We start from the raw sequence: 21,663 nt of genomic DNA on the forward strand, positions 1-21,663 counted from the left end.
TAAAAGACATACTTATAAGATAGACATTGCTTGCATTTTGAATCTATCACAGTTTACTCCTGTATCTTTCCAAAACAGAACAATATTATTGACCCTAACCAGTCAGGCTTCAAGATGGATCCCTTAACCGAGAGCGCTCTCCTCTGTGCCACGGAGGATCTCCACACTGTCAAAGCTGACTCTACTCTGTCCTCCTAGATCTATCTGCTACCTTCAACTCCTTGAACCATCAGATCCTTCTCCTCACCCTCTCAGGGCTTGGCGTCTCAGGCTCTGCACACTCTTGGATTGCATCCTACCTAGCAGGCCGCTCCTACCAGGTGACGTGGAGAGGATCTGTGTCTACACCACATGCTCTCACTACTGGTGTTCCCCAGGGCTCGGTTCTAGGCCCCCGGCTCCGTCATGTCCTCATGGTCTCTTCTATCATTGATATACCGATGACACTCAACTACCTTTCTCCTTCCCCCCTTCTGACACCCAGGTGGTGACACGCATCTCTGCGTACCTGGCCAACATCACAGCTTGGATGTCGGCCCACCACCTCAAGCTCAACAAGACAGAGCTGCTCTTCCGGAGAAGGCCTTCCCGCTCCAAGACCTCTCCATCACAGTTGAGAACTCCACAGTGTCCGCCTCCCAGAATGCAAAGAACCTTGGCTTGACCCTGGACAACACCCTGTCGTTCTCTACAAACATCAAAGCAGTGACTCGCTCCTGCAGGTTCATGCTCTACAACATCCATAGAGTACGACCCTGCCTCACACAGGAAGCGGCGCAGGTCCTCATCCAGGCACTTTTCATCTCCCGTCTGGACTACTCCCTGTTGGCTGGGATCTCGGCTTGTGCCATCAAACCCCTGCAATTTACGCTGCAGCCCGCCTGGTGTTCTCCCATGTCACCCCACTCCTCCGCACACTCGCATCCACTCAGACCATGGTGCTTGCCTACAGAGCAGCAAAAGGAACTGCCCACTACCTTCAGGCTATGCTCAAACCCTACACCCCAATCCGAACACTCTGTTCTGCCACCTCTGGTCCCACCCCTTCCGGGGTTCAAATGCTTGCTCAGCCCAGTCAAAGCTCTTCCCTGTCCTGACACCCCAATGGTGGAACAAGCTTCCCTCTGATGGTAGGAAAGCAGAGTCCCTGCCCATCTTCCAAAAACAACTGAAAACCTACATCTTCAAACAGTATCTTAAATGAAACATTGAAATCTTATTCCAAATCCCCATTAAAAAAATATGAATAGGAGGCGGAGCTAGCATGTTGGAGTGAACGGCTGCGTGTGAGAGGCTCCTGCAACTTTTTTGCTAAATAATCTAACTTACCCTACTTTATGATACTTTTTACAACAAACGTTTCTTTCTAATACAACATCGTAACTTTCTGTGTAAAAATGCCGAGTAATAAGCGACCAAAGGACAATAAATCCACATCGGAGGCCTACTCCACACCAAACAACGAGACAGACATGGCGGAAGGCACAGGCAACAACGTGACACTTAAAGAACTTACCCAGGCTTTGGGAGAACTACGTGTTGCTTTAGCTGAGGATCTTAAGGCTACTATTGCTGAACTGGACACCAAAATCGAGGGCACCATTCGAGCGGTCGCTTCGCAGGGCCAGAGTATTGTGGACCTTGAGAGGGCTTCTGAATTCAGCGCTGGTAGGATCGACGAGTTAGAGAAGCTGTGCTCGTCACTACAGGGTACTGTGCAGAGGCTTTCTGTGAAAGTGGTCGACCTGGAGGGCCGTTCCAGACGTAATAACCTTCGCGTTGTTGGTCTGGCAGAGGGGGTAGAGGCGGGCTCTCGCCCCACCGACTTCTTCGCCAAGCTATTGAAGGATGCAATGGGATCGGACGTTTTGGGTTCGGACCCCCAGCTGGACCGTGCACATCGCGCCCCTGTCCCAGTGCCTGGACCGGGTCAACGCCCTCGCGCAGTAATCATCTGTTGTCACAGTTTCAAGACCAAGGATCTTATCCTGCGCGAGGCCCGAATGAGGGGCAACCTGTTACATAAAGGGCACCCCTTCCGTGTCTATGATGATTATGCGCCCGATGTGGCAAAGGACCGTGGCGGCTACAGAGATGTCATGGCCAAACTCTACAAACTCCATCTTCGCCCAGCCTTGCTCTTCCCTGCAAGACTAAGAATTACCCCGCCCTCTGGTGAGAAGATGTGGCTCTCCTCGGTTTTGGACGCAGAGAAGTTTATCCGGGAACATACGCCAATCCCCCGTACAGGTTAGAGTGCCTTGTCATTGTGTGTTAGGGTCTGCTCATGGAATCGAATCCATACTAAACCATAACGGGTGAAACCGTATTGAACGGTCTCAACAAGGGCTACCGAACATGCAAGATGCTGTGGAGGGCGGTCTTGGCTCTCAATTAAAGTCACTCTCATTCTGGCTGTGTTCAGAGCGATGCCTATTTAGGATGCCTTCCAGGTTTGATCATTGTCACTTTCGGATGAATATACTTATTACCCCCATTTTTTTTTTGTTTCGTTATTTATTTTTTAATTCTTACATTTATTGTTATTACAATACCATTTATTTAAAGCTTGCAGGGGACTGGGGGTGATGGTGGGGAAGGGGCAGACACAGACACCTGGATAGCAGGTGGATGTTTTGTGCCGTTCTGCCTTTGATATAGCCGAGGGCCGCTCTCCCGATTAGATCCCTACCAGCCCTCTGTAGTGTCTAGGTAGGTGTGCGTACATATAATTATTATTTGTACTTTATAATTATTTTCTCTTAGCATGTTACTATTATGTATGTGTATATTTTAAATTAGTGTAGATTATTACTCTGGGGCATGAATGTTTCTGTATGTATGGGTATGTATGTGTATATGCGCATATGTAGATATGTATGGGTGTGTGTGTGTATATGTATATTTTTAAACATATACCTTTATATGTATTTTTTGGGGATGTGTGTGTGTGTGTATGTGTTTGTATGTGTGTATGTGTATGTATGTATATATATGTGTCTATATGTATGTATGTATGTATATGTATGTATATATATATATATATATATATATGTATATGGGTAAGTATGTGTATGTGTGTGTATGTATACATGTATATATATAACCTTTTTATTTATTTATTTTCTGACTGGGGGATACGTTTAATTTAGAAAAATTCTTGTTTCCGATCTAACCCACAATATGTAAATGTACGGCTGTCTAAGTTGGTTGCTGATGGTTCATGTTTAGACCGGCAGTGCTTAGCAAAATAATCTTGTGATGCTATATCTTGCTTATCTCAGGGATAGATAGACCCAAGATGACGCTTAAGTGCGCAATATGTTTAGGTTGAAACTTATTCTCTTTAGGTTTATTAGATGCTAATTGGACACTTTATTCGCGGGAGCCTCCTCAGTTCATATGTTAGTAGAAGTTCTAGGATAGTGAGAGGTGAACGTACAGTTGGGATTTTATTTCTGTTTCACCTCTTGTTCGAGGTCGCGCCGTGCTTTTTTGGCATCGGCCAGACAATGTGTTTATTATTTTTATTTTTATTTTATTTTCTCTCCTATTTGTGTATGCCTGTTAAAGGTGGGTTGGGCGGGGGGGTAAATAGTGGGGAAAGTAGGGGAACAGGGTGGGAAGTAAAGGGGCTTGCAGGGGGGGAGGGGCTGGTTGGATACTGCTCGGGTGTAGCTGCTACATATGCTGATCGTGATGGTTTGGTGCGCTTTCTTACCTTTTTATTGAGTTACAAGTTATGCAGGCCACCATAGGAACTACAAATGAGAGGGGGGCGGGGCTCACATTCACTTCCTGGAATGTCAGGGGCTTAAACGAACCAATTAAGAGAGGCAAGGTCCTAGCCCACTTGAAAGCACTCTCGTCTGATATTATATTTTTGCAAGAAACCCATCTGAAAAATAATGCTCACAGCAGACTTAAATGTAGGTGGGTGGGGCAAGTGTATCACTCTAACTTCTCTGCCAAAACGAGAGGCACAGCGATTCTGGTACGGAAAGGAATTCCCTTTCTACATAAAACCACTATTGTGGATAAAGAGGGTCGTTATGTGATCGTAATAGGAGAGATCCACTCTACTTCTGTAACTCTACTAAATATCTATGGGCCAAACATTGATAACCCCTCTTTTTTCAAAAGAGTCCTTGCCCTGATTCCAGATATCTCCCATACTAATCTGATCATTGGAGGGGACCTTAACTGCGTGCTAGACCAATATTTGGACAGATCCTCTACCCGGCGAACCCCCACCTCCTATTCAAGTGAATTCTTGAATACCTACATAAAGAATTCTAACTTATTTGATATATGGAGGATCACTAACCCTACGGGCAGGGAATACTCCTTTCACTCTCATGTTCACAATGTTTATACTCGAATTGACTACTTTTTGGTTGATGCTAAACTACTCCCCTATACCTGTAATGTGAAGTATCATGATATTATAATCTCGGACCACAGTCCACTCACCTTCTCCCTGAGATTGGGTGATATGGTACCAAACGAGAGGGTCTGGAGGTTAAATCCTCAGCTCCTCACAGAACCAACATTCTGTGAACATCTTAAAGACCAAATAACATTTTTCTTTGATACCAACGACAACACAGAGACTTCCCCAGCATTACTGTGGGAAACACTTAAGGCTTATTTGAGAGGCTGTATCATCTCCTATCAGACTGCCAGGAGTAGGCAAAACAAGGGAAAATTGGTAGAACTGGAGGGACAAATTCACTTACTGGATAGGGAGAATGCTAGACATCCATCTATGGAGAAACATAAAAAAATTACCTCTTTAAAATTTGAATATAATCAGACTCTCTCAGCTAAAATTGCTAAATCTTTTCTCTACGCCAAGCAAAAATATTTTGAGTTTGGTGACAAACCACACAAATTACTCGCCAGACAACTTCGAAAAATTGTGAGTGACCGAATGATTCACAAAGTTAAGTCTGCATCTGGGGAATTACTCTCTTCCCCCAAAGACATCAATGACAGATTCCGTCAGTTTTATGAGACTCTATATACATCTAAAGCCGATTCTAACCCCTTAATTATGCAAAACTTTTTGGATGACTGTAATCTTCCTGCCCTGAACCAGGAAGATTCTAACTTCCTGAATAAGGAAATATCTCTTGAAGAAATTCGAGAAACAATCAAAACTCTAAAGAGTGGCAAGACCCCGGGCCCAGATGGATACCCGGGTGAATTCTATAAAACATTCAGCAACATGCTCTCTCCCTACCTGCACAAAATGTTGGTTCAGTCCAGAGAGGATGGAGCTCTCCCATCTACTTTGGATGAAGCATTCATTACAGTTATACATAAGAAGGGTAAAGATCCGGAAGAGGTAGGGTCATACAGACCTATATCCCTCCTCAATACAGACCAAAAGATTTTAGCAAAAACCCTGGCTAACAGGCTTAGCACTTTAATTGGCAAACTGGTCCATTCGGACCAGACCGGCTTTATCCCGAACAGAAACTCATTCTTCAATCTCAGGCGCCTCTTCAACATTATGTATTCTCAGAGGTTACCAAACATGGACCTTGCCGTTATATCTCTTGACGCCGAGAAGGCTTTTGACCAAGTTGAGTGGTCCTATCTATTCAAAGTCCTACATAAATTTAATATTGGAGATGGGTTCATAAATTGGATCCAGCTTTTATATAGGAACCCCTGTGCGAGAATACTCACTAACCAATCATTGTCGCCCCGATTTAACCTCTACAGAGGGACAAGGCAGGGTTGTGCGCTGTCGCCGATGCTCTTCGCCCTAATCATTGAACCTCTCGCTCAGACGATTAGATCTGATGCAGCAATACACGGCTATAATACTAAAGATACTCTAAATAAGATTTCCCTATACGCAGATGACATTCTCCTCTATGTAACAGAACCCCAAGCTAGTATTCCAGCTATTCTTGATGTGATTAATTTGTTTGGTACCTTCTCGGGATACAGAATAAATTGGAACAAGAGTGAATTAATGCCCATACGGTTACAAAACACCTCCTGGCTAGAACATCTTCCACTTAAGTTATCTTCAGAAAAATTTACTTATCTAGGAATTGTAGTTACCAAACAATATTCCTTACTATTTAAAGAGAATTTCCCCTCGCTGATGCAAAAACTAAAAACAAACATACAATTTTGGAGAACTCTCCCAATTTCTCTGCTCGGAAGAATTAATGCCATTAAAATGGTCTTCCTCCCACAACTGCTCTACCTATACCAGAACATCCCAGTATTCATACCTAAATCCTTTCATAAACAACTGGACTCAATTATCAATCCTTTCATCTGGGATTATAAAACACACAGGATAGGTAAAAAACACCTCTGCAAATCCAAGATGGAAGGAGGACTGTCTCTCCCAAATTTTATATTTTATTATTGGGCCGCTAACCTCCGTGCGGTTACGTTTTTGCTGGATGACGCACGTCCGTCACCCACCTGGCTTAGTATGGAGCGTGAGGAGTGTCACCCCTTCTCTATTGGTGCTGTGATTTTGTCGCCTGTCAATCTGGAGAGGTCACTTTATCGTAACAATCCTATTATACATAGCACAGTCCGAATCTGGAAGCAAATTAAAACCCACTTTGAGCTTAGACCAATGTCATTCATGCTCCCTGTTGCCAGGAACCCCTCCTTTGCCCCCTCCAACCTTGATAACACCTTTGAGCAATGGGGAGAGTTGGGGATAAGTACCATAGGGGATTTATATATAGAAGGGACCTTTGCTTCCTTTGAGTTGCTGAGGGAAACTTATAATCTTCCCAGAAATAACTTTTTCAGATACCTACAAATCAGAGACTATGTTAGGAAACACCTCCCAACATTTGGGAACGCTAAGCCTTCCATGTTTGACGGATGCATAAAAACATCCCCCACCTCAGACAAACTGATATCTCGTTTATATGACTCTTTTCAATCGGTTAGCACACCCTCTACAGAGGCCATTAAGGCAAAATGGGAGGAAGAACTAGGGACTGACATTTCGATGGCAGACTGGGAAGATAGCTTGGAGTATATCCACACCTGCTCCATTAACTCCAGACATCGGCTCATACAATTCAAGGTATTACACAGATTACACTATTCCAAAACCAAACTGCATAGGATATTTCCTGATACATCCCCTTTGTGTGATAAATGTCAGGCTGCACAGGGTACACTTCTCCACTGCTTTGCCCTATGCTCTAGCTTGCATGGTTACTGGTGTGGAATTTTTAGGATCCTCTCTGAAGTTTTGGAGACTTCAATTGACCCAGACCCGCTTCTGATAATCCTGGGAGTGTCTGATTCCCTAATCGGACTAACCAACCCCCAAAAACAACTCATCTCTTACAGTCTCATTTCGGCAAAAAAACTAATCTTGTTGTTCTGGAAAAAGAGGGAAGCGCCCACTACCAAATTATGGCTCAGCGAATTGGCAAACACTGTACACTTAGAAAGGATTAGATATATTCTGAACAATAAATTATTAACATTTGATCAAATCTGGCAGCCTTTCCTCTCTTACTTGGACCATTCGGCGCTGTGAATTTGTACTTTTTAACGCACTCTCCATTGTAATATTTTAATCCACCTCTGGGCAGCACGTGCTGGCACCGCCACCCGAGCAGCGGGGAGGGGTATAAGGGGAAGGGATAAGGGGGGGGAGGGATAAAGGGGGGGAATAAGGGGGGGTGACACCCACCCTCTTTCTTTCTACCTGTCCTTGTTTTGTATGTCTTGTTTTGTAATAATTGTTTTGTACCCAGAACTCTGGATCTTTTTATTTCTGTCTGCTCTTTTATGTTTAGTTAAAAATTGTATACCTGCCTTTCATACCTATACACCATTCCTGTGTGTGTTCAATAAAAATATTTGAACGAAAAAATATGAATAAAAAACTGCACTTGTCTTTTCCTACTAGCACCGACTTCGCTGATAACTTCTGTATTGAGGAAAAATGTATTTACTACGACTATGAGATGTGGTTATCTCACCTAGCTGTCTTATGATGAATGCACGCTTTGGATAAACGCGTCTGCTAAATCACTTAAATGTAATGTAAAATGTATCTAGCTGCTAACTGGCTGGCTGCGAGGAATGGCATGTATTATTATATGTGCCAGTCATTGTCAATGCACCTCAATGCACATTCTCCTGGTGAATACAAACACGAAACACAAATACAACACGGAGACAGTGTGTTACAACTCCTTTGAAGTCAATTCTCCTCTCTGATTGGCGAGTCAATCTAATTCCATTCAATTAAAACTTTATTGTCAGTCAGACGGAGTTGCATTATCAGAGCTGCCGGTGGTAATTCCCATCCATTTAGCATATCTCCAGGCACACACACTTTTGTTTTACTATCCTTGTGGGGACCAAACATTTGATACCATTCAAAATCATATTTTCCATAAGCCTAACCTTAACCCCAAACCCCTACCTTAAAATAATTATCCTTGTTTTACTATCCTTGTGAGGGGTTCTGGTCTCCACGACGATAGTAAAACCAAAAACACATACACACTATTAGAGATCTGAGGCCCTCGGACGTATTTCATTTGAGCTTCATAACACAGTACATCTCCGACCGATGCCGGCAGGCAATCAATTATCCTCTACTACAGACCAGGTGCGTTATCACTGTGGTGGTGTGGTATCATAATCTCCATGTCCTCCGGATTCACTCAGGGTTTACAGGCTACACTACTGCAGTAGTCTATTTACAATCACTGATTTCCCTGACCATGTGGCCAGGTCAACATTGGAAGAACCAGGTCAGAAAAACTCAGGCCCCTACAGTATTATACCAATGTAGTAACGGTAGAAAATATGCCTATTATTAAAATCGAAGATCTACCGTAGCATCAGATTACCCGACCAGTAACTCCCAATCCTAATATTACAGCATCCATATTCTGAAGTCCTTCCGTACTCAGTCCTCAGACGCAACTTGACTGCCAAGACCGAGAGGGACTTTTGTCTGAAAACTGACAACTGACGGAGTTTTGACAATAAAGTGAGATCCGTCTGACAATTGAGGGAAATCCTAATATGGATTCCATACTATATACTCTACAAGCCCAGCAGTGTTTGAGCTCTAGGGGAGGCAGTGGGCACTGGCCTGAAGTCATCACTGAGAGGCTTAGTCTGGAGGGGTCAATGGAGAAATTCGATTGAGAAAGAGATTAGAGCAGGCTAGAAGGGCTCTCAATGGACCCGGGCTGAGTACAGCTAAAAACTTAAGAAGGTATTACGGCGAAAGTCAGTGGGATCTCGTAATACTAGTGGGTGTGCCATTTTCAGTCAACCGTTAGCTCCTTTAGCCAAAGGAGTGTTATGGGTAAAGTGGCATAGATGTATATTACACAGACCTTGGATCAAATACGGTTGAATTTGGCTTGATTGTACTTGCGTGGCGCAATGGGACCAGTAGAATAAACGCAAAAGCACAAACCGTGCCCGTCTGGCTAAATAAAAAACAAAGATTTGAAATAGTACTTGAAACCAGGTCTATTTTTGAATGTTCTATGATGTACTGTAGTAAATGCTCACAGACCATATCTGAGAGGAGTAAATAGTTGTTTTGATTTACAATTTGATGAAATATAAATTGAGCGAATGCTGTGAAGTCGAGCGGCAGGTAGCCTGCGGCGGCAGGTAGCCTAGTGGTTAGAGTGCAGGACTAGTAACCAAAAGGTTGGAAAATCAAATCCCCGAGCTGACGAGGGAAAAATCTGTCATTCTGCCCCTGAACAAGGCAGTTAACCCACTGTTCCTAGGCCGTCATTGAAAAGAAGAATTTGTTCCTAACTGACTTTCCTAGTTAAAAATAAGAACACACTGGACACACAAAACCTTGGGGACCCAAACGATTCCAGGAAAACATACAGCATGTTTTTCTCCTTCTCTCTGCTCTTTCCCTCATCTGGGGAAAATAAGACAGGGTTTCTCCAAGTGTGGCTTTCGGTGCGCATGCCACGGCGGCACAGAATCTTCAAAGTCCAAACATTCCGCCTCCCGTGGTGCTTTCGCTTCAATCAATTTTCCCCCGACATGCGGGAGAGAAGAGGGCACGAGAGAAAAGGAGAAGTCAATTCTTCACGCTGCTGTGTAAAGTAGGGCAGGAGTGTAGTCACGGCGGGGTGTGTGTATGAGTGTGTGGAGACACACCAGGGTGGCACGTGATTAGGTAAAGAGGAGGGTGATGTCATCATCCATTGTTGATGGATTGGCACTTGCACCACGCACAGTCTAGTTGAATTGGTATCTCTTCCTATCGCTATGGTTGCGATGAGTCATGGAAGATACCAAAGCTCTCGCCGGCCGCCAAGGGAAAATTCTATACACACTGATTCTCATACTTGATATTGAATTGCAACCTTTGATTTGTGCATCAAAGTCTATGTATTTTCTCAGCAGAGCTGATTTATTCATTAGCCCCTGTTTCCATCGATAGGGGATGCGTCCCAAATGGGACTCTATTCCCTACACAGAACACTACTTTAGACAGGCCCTGATATAAAGTAGTGCACTACGTAGGGAGTACGGTGCCATTTGCTATGCCGAGAAATCTCAAGTGCTGCACACCGAGCTGTCGTGTCCTCCATCGTCAGAAGATAAGCATACGGAGAACAGAAACACCAAAAAGCCAGATATGGAGAAGATAGGGATCTCTAAGAAGAAAACACTTTAATGTCACACAATAGTGGGCCTATTTAAAGATACATAGAATTGTAACATGGCGACAATTGTTTAAACCCAATTCTATGACAAGGGTACTGCTGCAGAATGACATACATGTTCAGTCAGTAGTGAATTTAAAATGGCTTAAATTAAGATTTTTTTGGTCACTGGCCTACTACACACAATACCCAATAATGTCAAAGCGGAGTTATTTGTACAAATTAATTCAAAATGAAAAGCTGTTATGTCTAGAGTTAAGCCTAAAAAAGTCACATAATAAGTTGCATGGACTCACTCTGTGTGCAATAATAGTGTTTAACATGATTTTTGAATGACTACCCCATGTCTGTACCCCACACATACAATTATCTGTAAGGTACTTCAGTCGAGTAGTGAATTTCAAACACAGATTCAACCACAAAGACCAGGGAGGTTTTCCAATGCCTCTTAAAGAAGGGCACTTTTTGCTAGATGTACAAAAAGTAGACATTGAATATCCCTTTTTGAGCATGGTGAAGTTATTATTTACACTTTGGATCAATAAACCCAGTCACTACAAAGATACAGGGGTATCTCAGGGATTTCACCATGAGGCCAATGGTGACTTTAAAACAGTTACAGAGTTGATTGGCTGTGATAGGAGAAAACTGAGGTTGGATCAACAACATTGTAGTTACTCCACAATACTAACCTAAATGACAGAGTGAAATGAAGGAAGCCTGTACAGAATACAAATATTCCAAAACATGCTTCCTGTTTAAAACAAGGCACTAAAGTAATACTGTAGAAAATGTGGCAAAGCTATTAACTTTTTGTCCTGAATACAAAGTGTTATGTTTGGAGCAAATCCAATACAACACATTACTGAGTACCACCCTCCACATTTTCAAGCATAGTGGTGGCTGCATCATGTTATGGATATGCTTGTAATCGTTAAGGACTGGGGAGTTTTTCAGGATAAAAAAGAAACAGAATGAAGCTAAGCACAGGTAAAATCCTAGAAGAAAACCTGGTTCAGTCTGATTTCCACCAGACACTGGGAGATGAATTCACCATTCAGCAGGACAATAACCTAAAGGTTAAGGCCAAATATACACTGGAGTTGCTTACCAAGAAAACAGTGAAGGTTCCTGAGTGGCCGAGTTACAGTTTTGACTTCAATATGCATGAAAATCTATGGCAAGACCTGAAAATGGTTGTATTGTACCATACACATTGACAATAAGGAAGAGTTTGTGTAGATCGTTGACAAATAATGACAATTAAATTCATTTAAATCCCACCTTGTAGCACAACAAAACGTGGAAAATGGCAAAGAGTGTGAAAACTTTGAAGGCACTGTATTCTTTCAATAACCAAAAAATGTAATTTTTACAGCTGTTTAATGCTGGTGATTCCCTACGCTATTCAGTGCTTGTTTTCTCACATAAACTGAAATGGAGCAAAGAGTTTAGAATTTTAGCAACCAGGAAATGAGCGATTTCCACAAAGTCAGAACAGCCAACCGAGAAATCAATAGGCGAATATCACAGCCAATCACAACACTGGTGGGTAAGTAATACTGTGAAACACTATCCTTCCACTATTAGCGCCAGATATACACCGTGTACAAAACATTAAGAAAACCTTCCTAACATTGAGTTTCACCCCGCTCCCTTTGCCCCCAGAACAGCCTCAATTTGTCAGGGCATGGACTCTACAAGGTGTCGAAAGCGTTCCACAGGGATGCTGGCTCAAGTTGACTCCAATGCTTCCGACAGTTGTGTCAAGTTGGCTGAATGTCTTTTGGGTGGTGGACCATTCTTGATACACACAGGAAACAATTGAGCATGAAAGACCCAGTAGCGTTGCAGTTCTTGACACATTCAAACCGGTGCACCTGGCACCTACTACCTGGTTAGTCTATGTCGTGGAAACACTCTCGAGTGGCGCAGCGGTCTGAGGCACTGCATCTCAGTGCAAAGGCGTCACTACAGTCCCTGGGTCGAATCCAGGCTATATCACATCCGGCTGTGATTGGAAGTCCCATAGGATGGCGCACAATTGGCTCAGTATCGTCCGGGTTTGGCCGGGGTAGGTCGTCATCGTAAATAAGAATTTGTTGACTTGCGAGGTTTGACACGTAATGCATCCTATTGATGAATTTTATGTCTCAAAAAACATGCACAAACAGAGTGAATATACTGCACCCTATCTGGTAGCTTGGGGTAACCTACTACCTGGGGTAACACACCCCTGCCTCTATTTCTCATAGAAGCCACCCCCCCAACACTTTCCCTGGTTCCCTTACTCTTGCTCAACTACAAATGTAATCTGTCTCGTCAACTGACAACTGAGCAGAACACCTTATAAAAGCTTTTTCCCCCTTATAGTTTTCAATAAAAAATTCAGTCAGGCACTTTGGCAGTGGGCTGGACTACTGCCCATCCTTAGCGTGAGGACACCTGTCTCTGCCAATAAGTCGTTTCTATGGCCATCGATTGACAGCTGTCCATTACACTCACCGGCGGCACAGTCCTCCTCGTCTGACCCGTTCTCGCAGTCCCGCTCGCCGTCGCATCGCCACGACATTGAGACACACTTGTTGGTAGAGCCGCCGCAGTCAAACTTCTCCGGAGGGCACGTCTGTTTGCCTGGAGGGGAGGGAGGAAGGGAAGGAAGGCAGAGATGACTTGTTAGGCTGCGTTCCATTCCAATACCATCCCCTGCTGCCCTCACTCACTCCACTTCGTAGACCTGAGGCGACTGAGTAGGTGTAAGCAATTTGGCCACCGAGTTTCTGCTACATTGCTCATCACCATAATACCAGATATGTGTATCAGGAGAGTGAGCGAGCCCTTCTATCCCCTTGGGCCTATTAAACACAATGGTGAAGCTATCACCATGATGCGTATATCTATCGAATCCTAGGTCTAGGTCGTAGAGGCTCGGTGTCGATATGGAATTCTATCCAATCCACTCACAACTACAGGAATGTCTAGGGTGTATGTAAGGGGCGAGGGGTCTAAATAGAATTCAGCCCTAGTATCTTCACGGACCTACTGTATATAAACAGAACAACATCCTCATGTCACTGACGCACATCCAGAAGCACAACCACTCAGCCAACATATTTTGTTTTCTAGCATCAACCCTAGAGACATGACAAGAACATTTAATACAGCAAAAGTACAGTTGGCCGCAGTGTGAAAGAGAACCCTGGTCCTCCCCAGCTCAGTCTCCTCCATCTCCCCTTCTTTCTAGCCCAATCTGTTGGTTGATGTAGCTGGCACGGGTGCTGTTTGATCCAGATTACTCAGCGTTTAGTATCAAGCCCTGCTGTCGTTAATTATACATCTCTGCTTACAGTACATACAGCCGGCTGGATTTAAGCCGTTTTTCACAGTCGCCCCCGAATCGAATCAACAAAGAAAAAAAATCTGGTGGTAATTTGATTTGGTCTCGTTTTCGAGTGTGTTAGATGTTAATAGTGTCACAACCTTTTATTAGCTTGTCGTAGTCGAGCTGAGGGCTGGTTTAGCAGGGTCTCCGATTTTCATGTAATGTGCTGTCTGACAGGTTTTCTGTGGTGGTTTTCAAAGGCAAAAAAAGCATTGGAGATGATAAATGATTAACGAAAATGATTAACAGTATGATGGTATACATGTACTGTACATATTTGAAATGGCATCATGTATTTTAATTTGATCAAATACAATTATTTATTTCATGGTGGTAAAAAGAAAACAGGAGAAGAATCTACAGTTGAAGTCGGAAGTTTACATATACTTAGGTTGGAGTCATTAAAACAAAAGTTTCAACCACTCCACAAATGTCTTGTTAACAAACTATAGTTTTGGCAAGTCGTTTAGGACATCTACTTTGTGCATGACACAAGTCATTTTTCCAACAATTGTTTACAGACAGATTATTTCACTTATAATTCACTGTATCACAATTCCAGTGGGTCAGAAGTTTACATACACTAAGTTGACTGTGCCTTTAAACGGCTTGGAAAATTCCAGAAAATGATGTCATGGCTTTAGAAGCTTCTGATAGGCTAATTGACATCATTTGAGTCAATTGGAGGTGTACCTGTGGATGTATTTCAAGGCCTACCTTCAAACGCAGTGCCTCTTTGCTTGACATAATGGGGAAATCAAAAGAAATCAGCCAAAACCTCAGAAAAAAAACTGTAGACCTCCACAAGTCTGGTTCATCCTTGGGAGCAATTTCCAAACACCTGAAGGTACCATGTTCATCTGTACAAACAACAGTACGCAAAGTATAAACACCATGGGACCACGCAGCCGTCATATCACTCAGGAAGAAGACACTTTCTGTCTCCTAGAGATGAACGTACTTTGGTGCAAAAAGTGCAAATCAATATCTCTATCCACAGTAAAGAGAGTCCTATATCGACAACCTGAAAGGCCGCTGAGCAAGGAAGAAGCCACTGCTCCAAAACCGCCATAAAAAAGCCAGACTACGGTTTGCAACTGCACATGGGGACAAAGATTGTACTTTTTGGAGAAATGTCCTCTGGTCTGATGAAACAAAAATAGAACTGTTTGGTCATAATGACCATTGTTATGTTTGGAAGAAAAAGGGGGATGCTTGCAAGCTGAAGAACACCATCCCAACCGTGAAGCACGGGGGTGGCAGCATCATGTTGTGGGGGTGCTTTGCTGCAGGAGAGTCTGGTGCACTTCACAAAATAGTGCACCAGGTAGGAAAATTATGTGGATATATTGAAGCAACATCTCAAGACATCAGTCAGGAAGTTTAAGCTTGGTCGCAAACGAGTCTTTCAAATAGACAATGACCCCAAGCATACTTTCAAAGTTGTGGCAAAATGGCTTAAGGACAACAAAGTCAAGGCATTGGAGTGGTCATCACAAAGCCCTGACCTCAATCCCATAGAAAATGGGAACCCTAAACGTTTGACCCAAGTTAAACAATTTTAAGGCAATGCTACCAAATACTAATTGACCCACTGAGAATGTAATGAATGATGAATAAAAGCTGAAATAAATAATTCTCTCTACTATTATTCTGACATTTCACATTCTTAAAATAAAGTGAGGATCCTAACTGACCTAAAACTGGAAATTTTTACTCGGATTAAATGTCAGGAATTGTGAAAAACTGAGTTTAAATGTATTTGGCTAAGGTGTATGTAAACTTCCGACTTCAACTGTATATAGGGCAGGTAATCAAGGTGGTGATGGAGTCCAGGTGAGTGTCATTATGCGCAGATGTGCGTAACGCTGGTGACAGGTGTGCGCCATAACGAGCAGCATGGTCATCTAGAGGTCAGCTGACGTAGCCTCGCAAGCCAATAGCAGAATGTGATGACAGAACTGAAGCAAATCGTAAAAGACTGAATCCGACGTACAGTATCTTCAGAAAGTATTCACACCCTTTGTTTTTTCTAAATGTTATTGTGTTATAGCCTGAATTTAAAATAGATTACATTGAGATGTTTTGTCACTGGCCTGCGTACCATAACCCATAAAGTGGAATTACATTTTTCATTTATTTATTAATAAAAAATTAAAAGCTGACATGTCTTGAGTCAATAAGTATTTAACTCCTTTGTTATGGCAAGCCTAAATAAGTTTATTAGTTAAAATTTGCTTAACAATCACATAATAAGTTGCATGGACACATAATAAGTTGCATGTGTGCAATAATTGTGTTTAACATGATTTTTGAATGACTACCTCATCTCGGGAACCCCACACATACAATTATCTGTAAGGTCCCTCATTCGAGCAGTGAATTTCAAACACAGATTCAACAAAAAAGACCAGGGAGGTTTTCCAATGCCTCGCTAAGAAGAGCACATATTGATAGATGGGTACAAAGAAAAATAATCTGACATTGAATATCCTTTTTTGAAAAAAAGTGAAATTATGAATTATACTTTAGGTGGTGTATCAATAAACCCAGTCACTACAAAGATACAGGCGTCCTTCCCAACTCAGTTGCCGGAGAGGAAGGAAATCGCTCAGAGATTTAATTATGACATAACATTGAAGGTTGTACAATGTAATTGTATGGAATATGGAATGGAATATTTAGACTTATGGATGCCACCCGTTAGATAAAATACGAAACGGTTCCGTATTTCACTGAAAGAATAAACGTTTTACTTTCGAAATGATTGTTTCCGGATTTGACCATATTAATGACCTAATGTAACGGCGGTCCTCCTCCTCTTCGCCCGAAAAGGAGGAGTATTGATCGAACCAAAGCGCAGTGGAGTTTGAACACATAATTTATTTAACGAAAACACGAACTTGAATAAACTAACAAAAAACAACAAACGGAGTAGACAGACCTAGACGACGTACTTACATAAAACAAGAAAACGCACGAATAGGAACATAAGCTACACAAACCGAACAAACCGTAAACAGTCCTGCGTGGTGTACAAACACAGACACGGAAGACAATCACCCACCACGAACACTGTGACAACGCCTACCTAAATATGACTCTTAATTAGAGGAACGCCAAACACCTGCCTCTAATTAAGAGCCATACCAGGCAACCCAAAAACCAACACAGAAACAGAAAACAAAGAATGCCCACCCAACCTCACGTCCTGACCAACTAACACACATAAACTAACAGAAATAGGTCAGGAACGTGACATAACCCCCCCCCCATAAGGTGCGAACACCGGGCGCACCAGCACAAAGTCTAGGGGAGGGTCTGGGTGGGCATCTGACCACGGTGGTGGCTCAGGCTCCGGGCGAGGTCCCCACCTCACCATAATCAATCCTAGCCTCCATCTACCCCTAAAAATGTCCACCCATATCTTACCCCCACAAAATCCTCTTAGTAACATCCATGACAGGGACAGCACCGGGACAGAGGGATAAATCAAGACAGAGGGATAGCACCAGACAGAAGGATAGATCAGAATATAGAGGTAGATCAAGATAGAGAGGGAGATCATGATAGAGGGGCAACTCCGGACTGAAAGGCAGCTCCGGACAGAGAGACAGCTCTGGACTGAGGGGCAGTTCTGGGTATATAGCCGTTTCAGGCTGAAGGGCAGCTCATGGCTGACTGACGAATCTGGACGCTCATGGCAGGCTGACGGCTCTCGACGCTCATGGCAGGCTGACGGCTCTCGACGCTCATGGCTGGCTGACGGCTCTCGACGCTCATGGCTGGCTGACGGCTCTCGACGCTCATGGCTGGCTGACGGCTCTCGACGCTCATGGCTGGCTGACGGCTCTCGACGCTCATGGCTGGCTGACGGCTCTCGACGCTCATGGCTGGCTGACGGCTCTCGACGCTCATGGCTGGCTGACGGCTCTCGACGCTCATGGCTGGCTGACGGCTCTCGACGCTCATGGCTGGCTGACGGCTCTCGACGCTCATGGCAGGCTGACGGCTCTCGAAGCTCATGGCAGGCTGAAGGCTCTGGACGCTCATGGCTCTCTGACGGCTCTGGCCGCTCATGGCTCGCTGGCGGCTCTGGCAGATCCTGTCTGGTTGGCGGCTCTGGCAGATCCTGTCTGGTTGGCGGCTCTGGCAGATCCTGTCTGGTTGGCAGCTCTGGCAGATCCTGTCTGGTTGGCGGCTCTGGCAGATCCTGTCTGGTTGGCGGCTCTGGCAGATCCTGTCTGGTTGGCAGCTCTGGCAGATCCTGTCTGACGGACGGCTCTAGCGGCTCCTGTCTGGCGGGCGGCTCTAGCGGCTCCTGTCTGGCGGACGGCTCTGTAGGCTCATGGCAGACGGGTGGCTTTGCAGGCTCATGGCAGACGGGCGGCTTTGCAGGCTCATTGCAGACGGATGGCTCAGACGGCGCTGGGGAGACGGATGGCTCAGATGGCGCTGGGGAGACGGATGGCTCAGATGGCGCTGGGGAGACGGATGGCTCAGATGGCGCTGGGGAGACGGATGGCTCAGATGGCGCTGGGGAGACGGATGGCTAAGATGGCGCTGGTGAGACGGATGGCTCAGATGGCGCTGGGGAGACGGATGGCTCTGGCCGGATAAGGCGCAGTGTAGACCTGGTGCGTGGTGCCGGAACTGGAGGCACCGGGCTAAGGACACGCACCTTCATACTAGTGCGGAGAGCAGGGACAGGGCACACTGTACTCTCAAAGCCCACTCTATACCTGGTGCGTGGTACCGGCACTGGTGACACCGGGCTGAGGGCAAGCACATCAGGATTAGTAGGGGGAGAAGAAACAGTGTGTACAGGGCTCTGGAGACGCACAGGCGGCTTAGTGCGTGGTGCCGGAACTGGAGGCACCGAACTGGATACACGCACTACAGGGAGAGTGCGTGGAGGAGGAACAGGGCTCAGGAGACGCACTGGTAGCCTAGTGCGTAGTGTAGGCACTGTAGGTACTAGGCTGGGGCGGGGAGGTGGCGCCGGAAATACCGGACCGTGGAGGCGTACTGGCTCTCTTGAACATTGAGCCTGCCCAACCTTACCTGGTTGAATGCTCCCGGTCGCCCGACCAGTGCGGGGAGGTGGAATAACCCGCACCGGCCTATGTAGGCGAACCGGGGAAACCATGCATAAGGCAGGTGCCATGTATGCCGGCCCGAGGAGACGCACTGGAGACCAGACACGTTGAGCCGGCCTCATGACACCTGGCTCAATGCCCAATCTAGCCCTACCAGTGCGGGGAGGTGGAATAACCCGCACTGGGCTATGCACTCGTACAGGAGACACCGTGCGCTCTACTCCGTAACACGGCGCCTGCCCGTACTCCCGCTCTCCACGGTAAGCCTGGGAAGTGGGCGCAGGTCTCCTACCTGCCCTTGGCCCACTACCTCTTAGCCCCCCCCCCCCAAGAAATGTTTAGGTGTTACTCACGGGCTTTTTGGGCTTCCGTGCAAGACGCGTCCCTCATAACTCTGGTTCCTCTCTCTCTTTTCCTCCACTCTCCGAGCTGCCTCCAGCTGTTCCCATGGACGGTGATTCACTTTAGCCCATGGTCCCTCTCCGTTAAATATTTGCTCCCAACTCCACAAGTCCTGTATACTTCCCCATTGCTCCAAATTACGCTGCTTGGTTCTGGATTCTTGGTGGGTGATTCTGTAACGGCGGTCCTCCTCCTCTTCGCCAGAAAAGGAGGAGTATTGATCGAACCAAAGCGCAGTGGAGTTTTAACACATAATTTATTTAACGAAAACACGAACTTGAATAAACTAACAAAAAACAACAAACGGAGTAGACAGACCTAGACGACGTACTTACATAAAACAAGAAAACGCACGAATAGGAACATAAGCTACACAAACCGAACAAACCGTAAACAGTCCTGCGTGCTGTACAAACACAGACACGGAAGACAATCACCCACCACGAACACTGTGACAACGCCTACCCAAATATGACTCTTAATTAGAGGAACGCCAAACACCTGCCTCTAATTAAGAGCCATACCAGGCAACCCAAAAACCAACACAGAAACAGAAAACATAGAATGCCCACCCAACCTCACGTCCTGACCAACTAACACACATAAACTAACAGAAATAGGTCAGGAACGTGACACCTAAGGCTCGTATTTCTGTGTTATTATGTTATAATTAAGTCTATGATTTGATATTTGATAGAGCAGTCTGACTGAGCGGTGGTAGGCGGCAGCAGTCTCGTAAGCATTCATTCAAACAGCACTTTCGTGCGTTTGCCAGCAGCTCTTCGCAATGCTTCAAGCACAGCTCTGTTTATGACTTCAAGCCTAGCAACTCCTGAGATTAGGCTGGTGTAACCGATGTGAAATGGCTAGCTAGTTAGCGGGGTGCGCGCTAATAGCATTTTAAACGTCACTCGCTCTGAGACTTGGAGTAGTTGTTCCCCTTGCAGAGGGGCTTTTGGCTTTTGTGGAGCAATGGGTAACGATGCTTCGAGGGTGGCTGTTTTTGATGTGTTCCTGGTTCGAGCCCAGGTAGGGGTGAGGAGAGGGACGGAAGCTATACTGTTACACTGGCAATACTATAGTGCCTATAAGAACATCCAATAGTCAAAGGTATATGAAATACAAATGGTATAGAGAGAAATTGTCCTATAATTCCTATACTAACCTCAACCTAAAACTTCTTACCTGGGAATATTGAAGATTCATGTTAAAAGGAACCACCAGCTTTCATATGTTCTGAGCAAGGAACTTAAACGTTAGCTTTTTTACATGGCACATATTGCACTTTTACTTTCTTCTCCAACACTTTGTTTTTGCATTATTTAAATCAAATTGAACATGTTTCATTATTTATTTGAGGCTAAATTGATTTGATTGATGTATTATATTAAGTTAAAATAAAAGTGCTCATTCAGTATTGTTGTAATTGTCATTATTACAAATAAATAAATCAAACATTGAATTCAAATTAAAATCGTCCGATTAATCGGTACTGGCTTTTTTGGTCCTCCAATAATCGTTATCGGCGTTGAAAAATCATAAATCGGTCGACCTCTATTGTCTAGCAATGATCAACAACCAATTTGACAAAACTTGAAGAATTTCTTAACTAATAATGGTCAAATATTGTACAATCCAGGTGTGGATGGCTCTTAGTGACTTACCCAGTAAGACTCACAGCTGTAATCGCTGCCCAAAGGTGATTCTAACATGTATTGACTCAGGGGGTTTAAATAGTTATGTAAATTATATATTTCTGTATCTACAAACACGTTTTTTCTTTGTCATTATGGGAATTTGTTTGTAGATAGATGATTAAAAAAACATTTTATTACATTTTCAATTCAGGCTGTAACACAACAAAATGTGCAATAACTCAAGGGGTATGAATACTTTCTGAAGGCACTGTACAGTGTTGGAAGGGCTTTAGCAAGCAAGCTAGCATTCTTGTACATAAACCATAATTCACAGAGAGGGACGTGGCTATGCTAGCCCAGCTTAATGAAGCAGTACTGCCTGTAACTCATGTTATCTGATTGTTTGGTGCCATTTATTCTGCCCAGCGGACCGGGCCAAGTTACTCTCTTATTCTCCC

The 21,663-nt window shown here is 44.4% G+C and overlaps 1 protein-coding gene across 4 annotated transcripts in view; it reads right to left on the minus strand.

Annotated features, from left to right (window-relative positions):
• Nucleotides 1–21,663, minus strand: part of LOC129814417 (low-density lipoprotein receptor-related protein 8-like) — a 179,444-nt gene that overhangs the window by 61,953 nt on the left and 95,828 nt on the right. For 3 of the 4 annotated variants that reach the window (XM_055867526.1, XM_055867525.1, XM_055867524.1), the window contains one exon: nucleotides 13,191–13,319. The exons of the other annotated variant lie outside the window; for it this stretch is intronic. In XM_055867526.1, the coding sequence (XP_055723501.1) occupies nucleotides 13,191–13,319 (129 nt within the window). The remainder of the gene's footprint in view (nucleotides 1–13,190; nucleotides 13,320–21,663) is intronic. 4 annotated transcript variants of the gene reach the window in all.

The sequence above is a fragment of the Salvelinus fontinalis genome, chromosome 17, assembly GCF_029448725.1.
Source record: "Salvelinus fontinalis isolate EN_2023a chromosome 17, ASM2944872v1, whole genome shotgun sequence".
Lineage (NCBI taxonomy): Eukaryota > Metazoa > Chordata > Actinopteri > Salmoniformes > Salmonidae > Salvelinus > Salvelinus fontinalis.